Raw genomic sequence first — 14,413 nt, 5'->3', positions numbered from 1 at the left:
CTTATATGGGATCTTGACTGGAGATCCCTCAAACTTTGTGCTATAGAGCGGGTAGAGGTAAGTGTCCCTGAACTCGTGGCCGTCCTTGCACGAGAGGATCCCCTCGCCCGCTGGGTGCGTCAGGTTGTACCTCACGGTGGTGATGTCGATGAACATGCCGCTGTCTGTGTCGATCCACCTCGCGTCGATGACGTTGGACGTGTCGGTCTGCTCCCGGTTGATGTAGTTCGGGTTGACCTCGAGCATATAGTACTTTCCATATGGCATACGGGACGTCTTGTAGTGGAACGTCGACATATTGTAGTACGATGCCAGGTAGTGCATGCTCTCTTCCGTCACCTGGCTTTGAGGATGGTCAGAGTCATCGGCCATGATGGCTGTTTGTAAAAAAAGGGTACAATGGGTCTGTCTACTTACACATCGATATCCGTGTCCCAGGGCAGGACCTAACCATCACTATCAGTCAGCTTCAACACATAAGAGGAAATGAGGGCGCATCTGAAGGCATCAGACCTTCTGTCCCCACCACCAGCCTAGCAGGGAACCGTGCATGAGCCATGTCTCGATCCCTAATTCCGCGAATGTGGCCAAGTACGTCTGTACTAAGTTCTTCAGAGCGTCCTTTTGTTCGCTGTAAGGCAAGACATCCTTTGCAAATCTGCCGTGAACGTCAGTATGCGTGTACCGGCAGCAATGACCCTGTCAAGGATACTGACCGCCCGTCGTAGTGAGGATGGAAGCTTTTCACATGATCGTAGTCAGTATTGTACGGCCCGTGCTGGACGAGGGCAAACCAGACTCACAAGGCCTCATCTGTGGAAGTTGGTTCGTTAGTAAAGATAACTTCTTCGAACCCTATTTCAAGATGACAATATTGACCAGGGTGTAAATCCATAGGGAGGCTGGTAGAACCTACGAAAGTATTTGTCTGGTTCATCGATATGTTTGCTGTTGCGATTGTAAGGATTTTTCCTCCGTACTTGCAAGAAATCTGCGTCTGCAACCGCCGTTGGGGTCCATATGGATCCCCATGCGAGCGTGGACAGAAGAAGCCTGGTGGGCCGCATGATGGATGAGGATGTTCAAGGAGAGTAGTCCCTTGCTGAACGACGGGGGGGGAGAAAAGCAGAGAGACACAAGGAAAGATGGTCGCGTGCTCAAAATCTGCGTGCGACGAGGTCGGTCTTTCTATCGGAGCAAGAGTGCCGATCTGATCCTGTCGTGGTCATCTGTGCATAAATGCGGCAGCCCAGATGGTGTGGGTCGTATGTGCGCAAGTAATTACACAAATGATGAGAAGAGACTCAGCAGGCAGACAAATTTTAGATAGACGACGAGATAGACCGGCAAAATATCCCCAGGGCTGTCGAGGTTCGTGCTAGAAGACGGGTCGGGTTATAAGCAGGTTGTTGCTTCTGCTGGCGGTCGACACAATATCAAGACATTGAATGGCAGGTACAGGTCGAGTCGCGAGATGCTGTGGATATACGGCCCAAGTTTGCTGGAGGCTCGAGTGCACATCAAGACAAGCATGGGGGAAAAAGGAGACGAAAATAAAGAGTGTAAAGAAAGGAGAGGAAAGAACTTTGTCAAATATGGGACGAGGTTATTTTCATCAACGAGCTTAGACTGCGGCTGTCAAGGTTTAGAAGGAAACCCTATCCTGGTTTTCTCCAGGTCCCCAGTAGTAGGCCCGCTGCTGCGTGGCCCTCGACTTCCCTCGGTAGGTTGACGGTTGTATAGGCCACCAACATAGCACTGTAACATGTGCCAACCGGGCGATGACGCAGGCTTGCATCCATGCAACAACGGGCACTCCCACTTCCCGGCCGATCTGCTCACCAGGAAAAAATGAACAAAGGAAAAGGGAAAGAACAGATTCACCAGACAGTTTCCCCTATCCTTCCCCCCTTGCGTTCTCATGCAGGGGTTGTCCAACCAAGAAAGCATCGAAAGAAGATCTAGAGGGCAGGCGTGAGTGGGCTGCAGCACTAGTACGTGAGGGACATGGCAGGCTGTGCCACAGTGGTGAGTCGGGGGGCCGCGTCATCCCCAGTCCAACCAACCCACTGCAGGCGCTGCGTTTGAAATATGCACGCAAGCGGCAAACCGGCAAGCCCAACAGGGTCTCAAAACACAAGGCCTGAAAGAAAATGAGGGTTGCCCTTGTGGAACTATCGCCCTACCGTTGAGCTGGTTAGAATCTTGTCTCCCTCAACGATCTCCCTGTGTATCATTGTACTTGAGCAGCCATTTGCAACCACCCACAAATTGGGCCCAGCCTGAGTCGGAGGGGGGAGGGGGGTCTGCGGCACATGAGCGCCTGCCCGAGCTGGCAGGTCCCCACCACCGGGAACAAAGGGTCGCTCAGGGTCTTGTTCTCTTTTTCACATTGCCAGATTATGCTGGTTTTCCGTATGTACCATGGTAAGTGGCGGTCGTGCCGGCCTGTCGTCGAGTCTTCTTCGCCATTTTATGGCATTCGCAACCATCAGATCCATTTTTGGGTCTGGAATTGATGCTCTCTCCATAATGCGCTTATTTTTTTTTGCATGTACTTCACAGCCGCCCTGCTGGAAATGCATAGCACGACAGTGAGTAGCGTGTCTTGGTAGGCCCTCGGGCCGTTGAGGTGGAGCCCGGGCCTGACATGCTGGTGTTCGCTGGTGGAGAAGCTTCACGCACGGATCGACGCTTGACCCTGAGGCCATAAAACTATAGTCAATGTGAATCGTCTCAATTGTAGTCATTATGCTCAACGACAACTCGGCCCCAATTGTACGTTCATGCTGACGCTATTCTAGCATGAACATCTATACAAGTGCGCAGCCTCGAGGTCCAGGCTGTGTGGACAGCGTGGCTAAGTACTTACTTAAGTAAGTAGGCAGCATACCTTGTCATCTTAGTGCCTTCTCAGCCACAATATCCGCCAGTTATAAGCAACCCTTTGCAGGGACCTGTGGACAGCCATTAGTTAAGCCTATACACTATAGATACTACAGTACACTATATTATTGATTCGTATGATATCATGATCATTAACTCTATGAAGACCAACACGCCAGGCCAAGCGAACAACGTTATAAAGGTGTGTGTGACTGTACTCCAGCACGAGGTATGCGCATGGAAGGGCAGAGTAGGCGTCATTGGTGAGTTTCGTAGTCAAGATAGGGGATGCCGTCAGGCCCGCCGCCCATTCTTTTGCCTGGGCTTGGTCCAGGCCAGTGAATAAGAATTTCTCGGCTTCAACAATAGTCCCGAGCCCCGAAAGACCGTGTTTCTGTCACGTAGGGGCAATGTGTTGGTTCAAGAAGTGTGAACAATTCCTAGGGGGGAGGGGAGCCTGGGTATGATGGGGTCTTATTAACACTGACGTGAAAAGTCATGTATGGTGGTGTCACAGGGGTCTGGCTGTCTTTTGGCTGGAAGAATGAATTGACAGACTCCCCCACAGGGATGAAAAAGGCACCCATGTAGAGGATACCAATAATGCCACCAGCCAGTCCGTTCAATGCTCGGGACTTGGCCTGGAGCTCCAGACGCGCCACTTGGGTGGCCGTCCAGCCTCCAGAAGAGTGGGCGATGAGCAAGACACGTTTGCCCTGGTCGACGAGAGGCTCCAGCACGTTAAGCACGGCTTCGGCGTCCTCTTTGCCCTGAGGGTAGCCTCCAGCGGGGGGCTCTCGGTCGAAGTCGGGGTTGTGGATGTCGCCGACGTTCAACTTTGCGAGGTCGCAGGTCGGGAGCTGAGGACAGTAGGCTTGAATGCTTTCCTCCTGAAGTGCGTTGAGCAATGGCCCGTAAGGAGCCGGAGTCAGGTAAGAACCATGGCATAGAACAACTGCAAGGTCAGATCTCTGCTGTGTCATGATGTGCGAGATTTACAATGAGAAAGAAGCGAAGGCTGAAGGCCTGCTATACATGTCTCTTTGCCGAGGGGTACACTAAGGTTGTTGGATATGCACGTTGGTGGCACAGATGAGACTATAGTATCATGGAGGCCGTATCAAGGTAGGAGGTAAACTCGGTGATGGTGAAAAGTGGACACATGTAGACGTCACAAACGTAGCGACTGTTATCTGACCAAATCATTCAAGGAGAGCTCAAAGACATATCCATGCGTTCACTTTATTAGACACTCAAATGCTTGGCTAATTAATGTCTGGCTGGGGAGGTGGGAGTAGGCTCGGGAATATGGTCGTACATGTCTAAAGGGTTGTCTGAATTCTCAATCTGCGTAGGGTCTACACAGTGCTAACTGCTCTTCTGAATAGTGCTTGAGAAGAGTAGGAATTATCTTGGGAAACAGGCGGAGGTAAGTTGCGTAGTTCAGTAATTGATATATAGTGCTAAAGACGTCAAAAGTGGTTTGGCAACCATATGGCAGGGTTTCGGCTAACCCTAACCTTAACCCTGAAGACGTCACTGGCCTACACTGACAGCAACGGAAGCCCCGCTTCACTCGGCAAACGCGTCGTCGCGTCTCCCAAATCGACAGGTCAATGCCAAAGTCAATGCGACTTTCAAGACCGTATGGCACACAGATGGTGCGAGTATTCTTCTTTTTGACCTTGGTCTCATGACCTGACGAGCTTGCGACACCATGGATCAAAGTAAGCCAACCCCTTTCGTTCTCCACGACCGGACACGTCTTCTGACTTCCATGTGCAGCTCGCGAGGATCGTATGCGGTCGCGCATGCGCGGTGCGGCGTAGGTTATCCCTAAGTTGTCCCTCGTTCAGCTTTGCTGTGCTAATTGGATGTGCCTGAAGACGCCATCAGGTCCAGGATGCAGACTTCGGTGATCTCTTCGCGATTCCAGCCCTCGCGCCAGAGCCCGAGCCCGAGCCTGAACCAGAGCAGGAATCTCCAGATCCGCCAGCCGCAGCATCCCCAGAGATAACGCCGGCGGCTGCATCAGTCAAGCGCACTGGGCCAAACACATCAGCTAAGAGGCGACGACTGGGCACAGCAAGCGCGACTGTAAGCCCGCCACCAGCCCAATCTCAACCACCGTCCTCCCAGTCGACATCTGCAAATCGCTCGTCGAAACGTGTTTCGCCTGCTCGGCCAAACCGGGGCGACCCTTACGATTTTGACAATGCGCCGGCCACTGCCGACGAGGCGGAGGAGGCTGTCACGACCTCTGTGCCTCGAAGTCGCCCCTCATCTCAGCGCACGGGCATGGCAGCAAGGGCAGCCGTGCCTGGGCCAACCGTTCAGCACCAGGTTCCGCCACAGTCCTCACCTCTCATTGCACTCCGTGCCGAAGAGGTGAGCGAAAGCCCCACAGACGCGCCAGGGAGTGGCCATAGACGAAGGCTGCAGGCCAGCGGGGCCAGGGACTCGAGCGCGCTGCTTCAGTCTGCTTTGCAGTCGGCGGACAACGGCACGAGCATCGGGTTCCTGCAATCCTCGTCACCACTGTCGCGAAAATCTAGGAAAAGCGCAGCCGGGACTCTGGCTTCGGCGAGGTCCACTCGGACAGGGTTGCGTCGGAGTTCTCGGCTTTCTGGCAGTCCTGATGACAAGATTAATGAGCTCTCATCAGACTTGCCGGTAGGTGCTGAAGAGGCTTTCGGAGAAAACGTTGCCGCAGAGGACCCATCTCTGGAGGAGAGTGTGCCTGAGATACCAGAGACTGTTGTAGTCGAGCCCTCGATTGCAGGCGAGGACGAGGTAGCCCAGGAAGTTGATGACAGGGAGGCTGCACGACGCCTTGGTCGAAAGCGACCGCAAAGACACTTACGGGTAGCCTCGCCAGAATTATCACCTGATGAACCCTCGGAAGAACCAGTCGCCAAACGGCCGCGACCTGCAGCGCCGGCCAAGAAAACGAGCCCTGCGAAGCAACGCCAGCCGAAGGCACCAAGGGCCAAACCGAAGAAGCCAGCGACGGCACGGAAGAAAAGGGATGACGAGAGCCGTCCGCCAGTACCGGTCAAAATTCAACGGTTCACACGCCTCAGACCTCGTGGTGCTGACGATTCAGACGACGAGGACATACTTAACTTGAACATACCGTACGCCAACCGGAGTGGTGTCAATGCTGTCGATGTTCTCTCCTCGATGTGCGAGGAAATCATCGGCAGCAGTGTCAACAAGATAAAGGACAGTATCAGCAATTCACAAGACGCTGCTACAAAGAAGGAAAATCGTATAAAGCTGAGGGCTTTGGAGGCATTTCAGGGGCAGCTACGCACACGGCTTTTGGAGCATGTGAGGAATGACGTTTCTTGTTTGAGAGGGGTTGACTTTACTGACATGCATAACAGACGATTGCTCTTGATCAATTATTTGCACTCAGAAAACGCGTGCGGGATGCACAGAGAGAAAAGTTGAAGTTGCGAGAGAGAATCATACAGATCCGGGCTGAGAGGGAGCAAGTCGCACTACGCATGGATGCTCTGAGAGCCAAACATGACGAAGACAGCAAGCAGGCTTTGGTATGTCTTTTCATAAGCCACCCCCCCCCCCCCTTTCTTTTTTTTTTCCGGCTCACTTTCTTGTTTTATTCTGAAAAATCCGGGTCGATGACTAACTCCATGGGCAGCACAATATCAGTCTTTCCGCGGCAATGCACGATATCGACCTAGCGATCGAGCAGGGTCGGGCCGCCCCTGAGCTCTCAGTAAAAGACCAAAAGACAGCTGATCTTGCCAACCTGGAGCTGCTCATTAGCAGGGTTACAGAGCAGGCCTGTGATAGTGGGCCTGGTGGTGGTGGTGTACTGAAGCAAATCAAAGGTTTCAATGCGTTCTTGGAGCGCACGGTGGCTGTGCTCTGAGTGGCAGAACATACCTACCTGCCCACAGAATCTTGTTTTCGATCGATACCCTCTGACTCGGCGAGGCCGGTACATTTCATGCTAGTCAATTGTTGATACCTTTACAGGACTTACCGTGTTATCACATCGAGTGATTACTTTCCCGGGCTGACGAGTCTTCTCGACGGGCGCAAGCCAGCCTTCAGAGCGAATCACAATACGGCGTTATTAGTTGCGAGATGTCTGATCGCATGTAGCATCATAGTTGTCTTCAGTCCTGACTTTCGGTCACTATCACACATTTCTCGTGACTGCGTGCTCATAAATTCTTTCTGTCATAACGCCACGATGTTCACACCCGAGGCAGCTCTCGACATATAAACGGCCCGTGTGTGGGCACTGATATCAGTCCCGTCAACTCCTGGCCCGCCCTCCCCCAACAAGAAAACACAGGGACGACGAATCAATATCACTGGCATTCCTTTGAGTATTCGAAAGCAACAGAACTTACAGAGAACACACTGCTTCCATACGCACATCGCTACATCCGCCAACGACCTTTCCGCTGGTAGAGATTTTGACCGGCACGAACAAAAACAAAGCCCTCATTTATTTCAGATTTGCGCCCCTACAATGACAGAGTTACCAATGGCCGCTGGCTCGTCTGATGCCAGGCGCAGACGAGGCCACGACGACGTCGAATCCGGCTATGGCACCGTATCGCCATCCCCTCAACCTCGTACAGAGGAACAGGACCTCCCCAAGCACGAACGTCGAGGTAGCTCAGCGCGTCTCTGGTGCCAACAGGCTTGCGATAGGGCCTCTGAGCTCTGTTCAGGTGGCCGAAGACTCATGACAGGACCACCGGAGATTCGCGACTTTAGCGTTTCTAACGAGGACGTGGGCGGCGAAGCGGAGGACGACTTCTACCGGCTGGTGGACGTGTCTGAGGTGGAGACGGCCATGCAAGAGGTCAACAAGTCCGTCAAGGAGATTTACGACTTGATGAAGCTGAACGGGTGGGATCAACACTGTCTGAACGCTACGCGAGGCCGTAAGTGCACATTCAACGTCCGGATGAAAACCCTTCAGCACCTTTCGGACTGTCTGTATACAGGGCCTGACTGGAAGTCCCAATTGACGGGAGCCAACTCCATTGCTGTATCATCTGGTGGTAGGAGGCATGTGATCCCCTCGGAGGCCTACACGCTCGTTCAGGACCTACTCAGGGAACTTGAATCCGTCAGGAGAAAGCCAGAGAACTTCGCTTCTGAGGATGACCAAGTACGGGAGGCTACATGGGAAAGCATCCGGAAGCCACTTGCCGGCTTCACGAATGGGATCCTGGATGTAATCGAAGAGGTGGAAAAGGTCAGCAAGGTCTCTCAGAAGGCATTTTGGAAGCGTGTCATTTACATCATGGGGAGTGTTGGCTCGTTGGCCATGGTCCTCGGCGTTGTTCGTGGCTCGGTATGGACCCGGCCTAGCTGGGCATCAGACAGCCAAAGTAGGAGTTGCGCAGAGATTTGGGGTACGCACGATGGCCCTCTCCATGACACCCTTTCAGATTCTGGCATCTACCATGGTTCTTTGGACCCTTGAGGCGCTGGAGATCTGCAGGGCGGTGCTGTACTGGATTATGATCATATCGTTAGTGTTTCTGAAAGACAATACCTGTCAGCTTCACCTCTGAGCTCAGACTGGATAGCACGAGATGACTCGCGGGATCAACGACAGCCCACGCAGCGTCTGGCGCTTATTGAATACGTATGGCTCCTATGAGACTGCCTCATCATAAGCAATGATGAGCGCTCTCATTTCTCAATCGCAAGCAGACTGGTATGTCACTCTAGTGTCGCCTACTGCACCTTTAAGCGCGACCATCCCCCGGTTCAGTTTTCCAACCTCTCTCCGGTAGTGCCAAGGGTCATAAAGGTTAAATGTAGTAAGCAGATCAAGGACATTTGTGTTGGTTGTGTTTTAGAATGAGATTTAAATGAATTTTTTTACCGTCGGAGTCTTTACCCAGCGCTGCGTAGCTGAGCACGATAATGTAACCCTCATTCAATGTGTGAAAAAGTAAGGTGTCGACGCATTCATGCGGTTTCCTCATAATTAATTCAGGATGCTCATACCTACGATTTATAATAGTTGTGTTGCTCAAATCGTCATGTCCTCACAAGTTATATAGGTGGCTTGTCATTTGTCTGCCGAATTAATGACAAGTAGTTTATCAACAACATTGAAACAACACAATTCTCACAAGGTAGATATCTTCAAAGCACCAGTTATTATTCTTTTCATTTATGTTCTGAGAATTTGACTTATGAAATGCAAAGTGGGAGCATTTTGTGTATATTATTTGTGAGGTTCGAGAGGCTTTCAGCAGCAAGTGGACAAGAAGGGCCTTGGAATGATGATGTATGATATCATCATCCCGTCTTCCCCCAATATTGCCAACGAAAAGTAAGTAAAGAATTCCTATTTGAGGGCCCGAACAACGACCTCCCCTATCCCACTCCCTTCCTTCATGTTCACCAGGCTGCATGCCTCACCCACCAGTTCATACACGTGTATTTACTGTCACACGTCTCTCAGTCAAACCAAGGCACCTGATAGTGACCCAACCTCGTCTCCCGCCGCCACCAGAGCATCGCACCCTTCACACCACGCCCACCTCGCCCGGCCGACGTACCAAGATGTCATGGATGGACAGCTGGTCCCGGCCTTCCAAGCACCAGGCCACGCCCGCCCCCTTCTACTTGATCTCCGGCGGTGAGGACACGCCCTACTGCCACTCGTGTGGGCGGGTCATCAGCTCGCGCCGGACGCCATCTGCGGCCGCGGACAGCAAGACGCCCGTCAAATACTGCTCAAGCCGATGCCGCAGCCACAAACCTGGGAAGCTGGAACGCGAAATTGAGGCTGTCTTTGTCAGCTTTTTGAATGGGGAGAGGATGGAGCAACTGGGCGAAGGGCCGGCAGGCCAAAGCCATGGCGTTGCAAAGAAAGGCTCGAAAAGGGGAGCTGGTAAGAAGATGAAGGGTGATGCTAGGATATTGGTACCCTGCGATCAAGTGGAAAGACATATGTTTGACCGGGACGACGCTGGTACCGAAGGTGGGCATACAGACAGCAGCCTGACAGATCCCGAGCACACCTCACACGACACCCAGCCGCCTGATCAGCATCCCTCCTCCTCTGGAACCTTGGAGGACCCAACATCCTCCTCCTCCTCGCCTCCCATTGACTATGATGTCTTGGCGCGCCTGTCCATCCGTAGTGGCACGCGTATCCGGCCGCCACAGGACGTCTCGGAGGTCAACGGCAGCGTGGGCGGGGAAAAGGGCAGGGCGGAGCGGGTTGAGGAGACAGATGAAATGCTGGAAAAGCGGCGGGAAGGGCTCAGGAGGGCGAGACAGAGGGAGATGGTGAGGTGTGCGGCCAGAAGGGGTGTTGTGTTTGGGTTCGAAGTAGACACAGGGCAGACGAGGAAATGTGAGGCTGTCATGTTGGGCAAGGTTGTTGAACCGAGTTTCGCCAAGGGGGACTGGAGTGTTAGGTGGAGAGAATGATCTATCGTCGAGGTTTTCTGGGATCTTCAGGAATATAATATGTGCACTTGGAAGACAGATTGTACTTGGTTCCTAAGCCACGAGGGCCGGTCTTGACTTGCTTCTTGTTATGGTACCTCCCATCTATGTCAACTGGGTCATTTTGGCTTTCCTCGTCTGGCCGGATGGAGCCGGACAGTCTTCTGGCTGCGTGCGCATCTCAGCAACGGCGTAGATCAGCAGTCGCACCGCTGTGGTCCTCGCTCCGTTAAAGTGAGAAGAGAAGGTTTCAGGGCTTCTTGTTACCCCTTCGAGAATTATATATCCCCTTACAGATGCCCATGACGCCAATGAATCTCATGCCAATGATGCCACAATACAGTTGACGTACATCCCCCACGGAACAAGGACGACATCGTCCACTTTTCTCTTTCCTGTGCAGGTCTTAGGTCTTCTTCCCACCAGAAGAGGCAAATATTGTCGCAGCCTTGTCCCAAAGTGTCTCCTCGCCCTTCTCGATTCTGGCTTTCCTCTCCGCCTCCTGCTCCTTCCACAGGTTCTTTATCCTGTCGACCATCTCGGCCTTGGCCCTCGTCTCGGCATCTATGGCAGCCTGTTCTGCGTCGCGCTCCAGCTCGCTCACCTTCTCCAGCTGGTCTTGCACTCGCTTTTTTGCACTCTCGCTCAGCTTCGCGGCATTGTCCTCTGCAGCTGCGTCCGCGATCTGTTTGGGTATCACAGGCTCAAATTGCGGTATGGGTTTGCCTTCCTTCTGTGCCTCTTCTATCGCAGCCTCCTGCGTGAGCATCTGGTGGTAGAGCTTGTCGGCGTGCAGCTGGATCCTCTCGTCTGTATCCTGCGAGCCATCGACGCTATTGAGGTAGCCGAGTGCTTTGAGTAATCTCTGTTGTACGCCACGACGAAAAGAAATCAGCTCACATCCCGTAGACAAGAGCCCAACCATGGCGAGCACATCTGGGGAGAAACTCTCGATCAAACACTCACCGACTGCATATTATAGCACCTCTCAAACTTGCGCACCTCGTCCCTGCACATGGTCATGCGCGCGTACAGCGACCCGCCCCGCATGCAGTTGCTCCAGTCCAGCTGCTCGTCGGCGCAGTTCTCCAGGGCCGCCGCCCCGATGGCGGCCTTGCGGCTCTTGTACGCCTCGAGCACATCGCGTAGCTTCTCCTCATCGGACTTGGTCTCGTTCTCGATCTCAGAAAGCGGGCGGTACGTCTTCCAGAGGTGCGCGTACCGGCCGTCCTGGTACAGGCTCTGCTCTGGAACTCCCTTCTCTGACCGTGCGGCAGCGGCATCTTGCCTTGCGGCCTCTGCCTGGGCCTGGGCGGCAGCTACTTCTGCTTGGGCGGCGGCATCTTGGTCGGGCGCTTTCTTGTTGTCGAGCTTGACGGGGGACTCCTTCTCGAGGAACTCACGGACCTTGGGGTCGAGTCTTGCCAGGGGCTCGTCGCTCCTCTTGCCAAACCAGGCGTCAAACACGCCCATTGCGATGGCTAGTCGTTCCAGAGGGGGTTGGGTCTCATGGCCTGGGAGGTCTCGTCCTGGGTTTTTGCTCTTTGTTGGCAAGCCTGTCGGAGGCGAGCTCGGCAAGGAAAAGTCGAGGACTTGCGTTTGAATTTGCTGACGTAATCCACAGCACATGCAAGCAAGTAAACTCCTCGAAGAAGCACAAACTGGATAATTATTCTACTACATTTCGAAGCAACTTGATACACGTTGAGGGGACAGTTGGCTGAACATAAGCTAGAATGTATTACAATATAAGGGGATCTGATAGGAGTTTCTTAGTGACATGGCAGTGTCGGTCATAATTCATAAGGGGCGCTCCCCCAAGCAACACGGTTGAAGCGCTTGACCTCTGTTGAACTTGCTCCCCGTAATTGTCGTCGTAAGTGAGAGCTATGGTGGTCTTGTCGACCGTTGGCTAAGTTCGTCCCTGGCTGTCCTTGGTATTGGACTGCCTGGATCAACCCACTGTTCGACCACCGTCAGCGCACCTCACAGGGCGGTCCAAGTTGAACCGTATACTACACTAATCATGAACCGAGAGGTGAGGTGAAAAATCGTCCATCATTATCTAACAGTCACAGAGCAAGCCACATGTGGGTTGAGATTGTTTCTTTGATTGACGGAAACCTCGAATCCGCTTTCCTCGGCAATATCACACATGACCTTCGCATATTCGTTCGTCGTCAAGAGGCCACGGGTATGCCGAACTTCTTTTCATTCCAAACTGCTCTAGGGCAACCTGATGTCCTTTTTTTGTTTTTGCAGTTCGCCCTTGATCCGCCGCCCATTTCTTGTTTAAAAACCATCAAGCAATCGACGCCAGAAATGCCAGAGGAAACTCCACCCGTTCCGTGTCCCACCTTAGAACTTGGCGAACGACTTGACGGCCTTGCCGGTGCGAGGCAGCACACGGAGGACGTTGAATCGGACCTTAAGCAGAACATGTCAGCATCAAAAACTCTCGTGCAGCCCCCACGTATAAATATCCCACGATCTGCGGTAACCTACAGTCTTGCTCAGAGGTCGGCACTGTCCGACGGTGACCTGGTCACCCTCCTCAACACGGAAAGCTGGGGAGACGTGGGCGGCCAGGTTCTTGTGTCGCTTCTCATAACGGGAGTACTTGGGGATGAAGTGGAGATACTCGCGGCGGATGATGATGGTACGGTGCATCTTGGTGGAGACGACGGTGCCGGTCAGGATACGGCCACGGATCGAGACGAGACCAGTGAAGGGGCACTTCTTGTCTGTGGAGGAAATCATAGATCAGTAATTGTTCAAACCCCCAGGAACGTGTCTCTCCTCCTGCGCATGCCCAGAAGACCACCCTTGAGCGCGTGCTTCCTCTTGAGCCCCACTATGATCTGGTCACAGGCGTGCGAGCGCTCTCGACACATCTTGAAACGCATTCCGGAGAGAGCACCAAAAATCATGTCCTCACGTACCGATATACTGGCCCTCAATGGCAGCCTTGGGGGTACGGAAACCCAGGCCAACATCCTTGTACCACCGGCGCTGTTCCAATCCGTCAGCTATTTGAACCTTTTTTCTTCCTCTCCACGACACTTCGCGACGTCGAAATCGTAGATCGTATATATCAGGGGCCACTCACGCCACCCTTGCCAGGACGCTTGGTCTTGCTCTTGGTAACCAGAGAGACGTGAGGCTGCTTCTGGAAAGCCCTCTCGGACTGGACGGTCAACTCGGTAGCCATGTTTGCGGTTGGTCTTGTCGGTCGCAAAGGTAGTGGCGATGGATAAGGCTTCGCGATTCTATCGGTAAAAGATCGATGGTTAACTTCGCTTTATTCGACTCGATGTATGTTCGGTATTAAGATTCGAGACGAATGGGTTGGCGGCACTCACAAGTTGACCGAATGGCTGCTGGGCGATTGAGGTTCAGAAGTTCGAAAAGCAGAATCCACCCTGCAAAAGGCAAAGGGCAGAAAATCGGAGATCCCACAACAATTTCTGACTTGGTCCGAGCGTCACATCGCCACAGCTTGCTATCCCACTTTTCATCAATCTCAGCCACACTGGTGTGGCGCTGTCCATTTGATACATCGACCCCACTCCGACCGTCAGGATGATACCCCACTTTCCCTGTCTTGTCTAGCTCATCCAGTCGCCGTCTCTGGGCAGACGCGCTTGACGCTCCAAATGTTTACTCTCTTATGACCCGGCAACCCGAACCCACCCCAACTTTCTTGCAGATGCCAACAACCATTTCACTTTACAACGCGGTCATGCTCGAGCAGCTTGTTATTCTTGCTCGGCGTGTCATTATCACCTACCTATAACTAAGTCACCCGAACCATGGCTGGCGACACTACTCTACCGACAACGCGCCGCACGCGCAAGTCACTCAGCGCAGTGGACAAGGACAATGCGACTGCTGATCTGGGCGCGGGCCCAACCCTGGCGGAGAACAGAAAGAAGGCCAAGTCGCGTAGCAAGAGCATGGGTCCAGGAGGATTGGATGCTCTGAAGGCAGGTTCAGGGAACCGACGAGTGGTACTGTCACCATATACATGCTTCAAATGTTAACTGTACCTGAC

The 14,413-nt window shown here is 53.1% G+C and overlaps 7 protein-coding genes across 7 annotated transcripts; 3 read left to right on the top strand and 4 right to left on the bottom strand.

Moving 5' to 3' along the window:
* Positions 1 to 60: 60 nt before the first annotated feature.
* Positions 61 to 657, bottom strand: M406DRAFT_29237 (uncharacterized protein; the record flags this gene model as incomplete). The annotated part of the gene is made up of 3 exons (XM_040919028.1): positions 61 to 343; positions 418 to 446; positions 514 to 657. Coding segments are annotated over 3 exons (456 nt in total), but the record flags the coding sequence as incomplete, so codon positions are not given.
* Positions 658 to 2,913: 2,256 nt separating this feature from the next.
* On the bottom strand, positions 2,914 to 3,869 carry M406DRAFT_330803 (uncharacterized protein; the record flags this gene model as incomplete). The annotated part of the gene is made up of 3 exons (XM_040920565.1): positions 2,914 to 2,957; positions 3,100 to 3,280; positions 3,375 to 3,869. The coding sequence occupies 3 exons, from the start codon at positions 3,867 to 3,869 to the stop codon at positions 2,914 to 2,916; spliced, it is 720 nt and encodes a 239-aa protein (XP_040775430.1).
* A 2,699-nt stretch (positions 3,870 to 6,568) lies between these two features.
* Positions 6,569 to 7,062, top strand: M406DRAFT_356560 (uncharacterized protein). Its single transcript, XM_040923479.1, has one exon. It carries the CDS (start codon positions 6,578 to 6,580, stop codon positions 6,785 to 6,787), a length of 210 nt encoding a protein of 69 aa, XP_040775429.1. The 5' UTR covers positions 6,569 to 6,577; the 3' UTR covers positions 6,788 to 7,062.
* A 352-nt stretch (positions 7,063 to 7,414) lies between these two features.
* Positions 7,415 to 8,957, top strand: M406DRAFT_330801 (uncharacterized protein; the record flags this gene model as incomplete). Its single annotated transcript, XM_040920564.1, has 7 exons — positions 7,415 to 7,544; positions 7,626 to 7,820; positions 7,884 to 8,236; positions 8,334 to 8,416; positions 8,620 to 8,711; positions 8,785 to 8,845; positions 8,918 to 8,957. 7 exons carry the CDS (start codon positions 7,415 to 7,417, stop codon positions 8,955 to 8,957), a joined length of 954 nt encoding a protein of 317 aa, XP_040775428.1.
* A 508-nt stretch (positions 8,958 to 9,465) lies between these two features.
* On the top strand, positions 9,466 to 10,341 carry M406DRAFT_260043 (uncharacterized protein; the record flags this gene model as incomplete). Its single annotated transcript, XM_040917336.1, has 1 exon — positions 9,466 to 10,341. One exon carries the CDS (start codon positions 9,466 to 9,468, stop codon positions 10,339 to 10,341), a length of 876 nt encoding a protein of 291 aa, XP_040775427.1.
* A 67-nt stretch (positions 10,342 to 10,408) lies between these two features.
* On the bottom strand, positions 10,409 to 11,888 carry M406DRAFT_322615 (uncharacterized protein). The gene is made up of 2 exons (XM_040919663.1): positions 11,326 to 11,888; positions 10,409 to 11,224 (listed from the first exon to the last, which is right to left on the bottom strand). Exons 1-2 carry the CDS (start codon positions 11,830 to 11,832, stop codon positions 10,766 to 10,768), a joined length of 966 nt encoding a protein of 321 aa, XP_040775426.1. The 5' UTR covers positions 11,833 to 11,888; the 3' UTR covers positions 10,409 to 10,765.
* A 511-nt stretch (positions 11,889 to 12,399) lies between these two features.
* M406DRAFT_356556 (40S ribosomal protein S11) lies at positions 12,400 to 13,749 on the bottom strand. Its single transcript, XM_040923478.1, has 5 exons — positions 13,722 to 13,749; positions 13,469 to 13,628; positions 13,302 to 13,371; positions 12,865 to 13,103; positions 12,400 to 12,786 (listed from the first exon to the last, which is right to left on the bottom strand). The coding sequence occupies exons 2-5, from the start codon at positions 13,568 to 13,570 to the stop codon at positions 12,718 to 12,720; spliced, it is 480 nt and encodes a 159-aa protein (XP_040775425.1). The 5' UTR covers positions 13,571 to 13,628; positions 13,722 to 13,749; the 3' UTR covers positions 12,400 to 12,717.
* Positions 13,750 to 14,413: the final 664 nt, after the last annotated feature.

This window comes from Cryphonectria parasitica, assembly GCF_011745365.1.
Source record: "Cryphonectria parasitica EP155 unplaced genomic scaffold M406scaffold_5, whole genome shotgun sequence".
NCBI classification, from domain to species: domain Eukaryota; kingdom Fungi; phylum Ascomycota; class Sordariomycetes; order Diaporthales; family Cryphonectriaceae; genus Cryphonectria; species Cryphonectria parasitica.
Note: the sequence above shows the minus strand (reverse complement) of the source record. Positions and strands in the feature narration are given on the sequence as shown.

Coding starts and splice junctions, on each gene's coding strand:
- M406DRAFT_356560 (XM_040923479.1), top strand. CDS start 6,578: ATGCACGATATCGACCTAGCGATCGAGCAGGGTCGGGCCGCCCCTGAG.
- M406DRAFT_322615 (XM_040919663.1), bottom strand. CDS start 11,832: ATGGGCGTGTTTGACGCCTGGTTTGGCAAGAGGAGCGACGAGCCCCTG. Junction 11,225..11,325: donor GGTGCTATAATATGCAGTCG/GTGAGTGTTTGA, acceptor GGCGTACAACAG/AGATTACTCAAAGCACTCGG.
- M406DRAFT_356556 (XM_040923478.1), bottom strand. CDS start 13,570: ATGGCTACCGAGTTGACCGTCCAGTCCGAGAGGGCTTTCCAGAAGCAG. Junction 13,104..13,301: donor CATTGAGGGCCAGTATATCG/GTACGTGAGGAC, acceptor TTTCCTCCACAG/ACAAGAAGTGCCCCTTCACT. Junction 12,787..12,864: donor GCCGACCTCTGAGCAAGACT/GTAGGTTACCGC, acceptor GTTCTGCTTAAG/GTCCGATTCAACGTCCTCCG.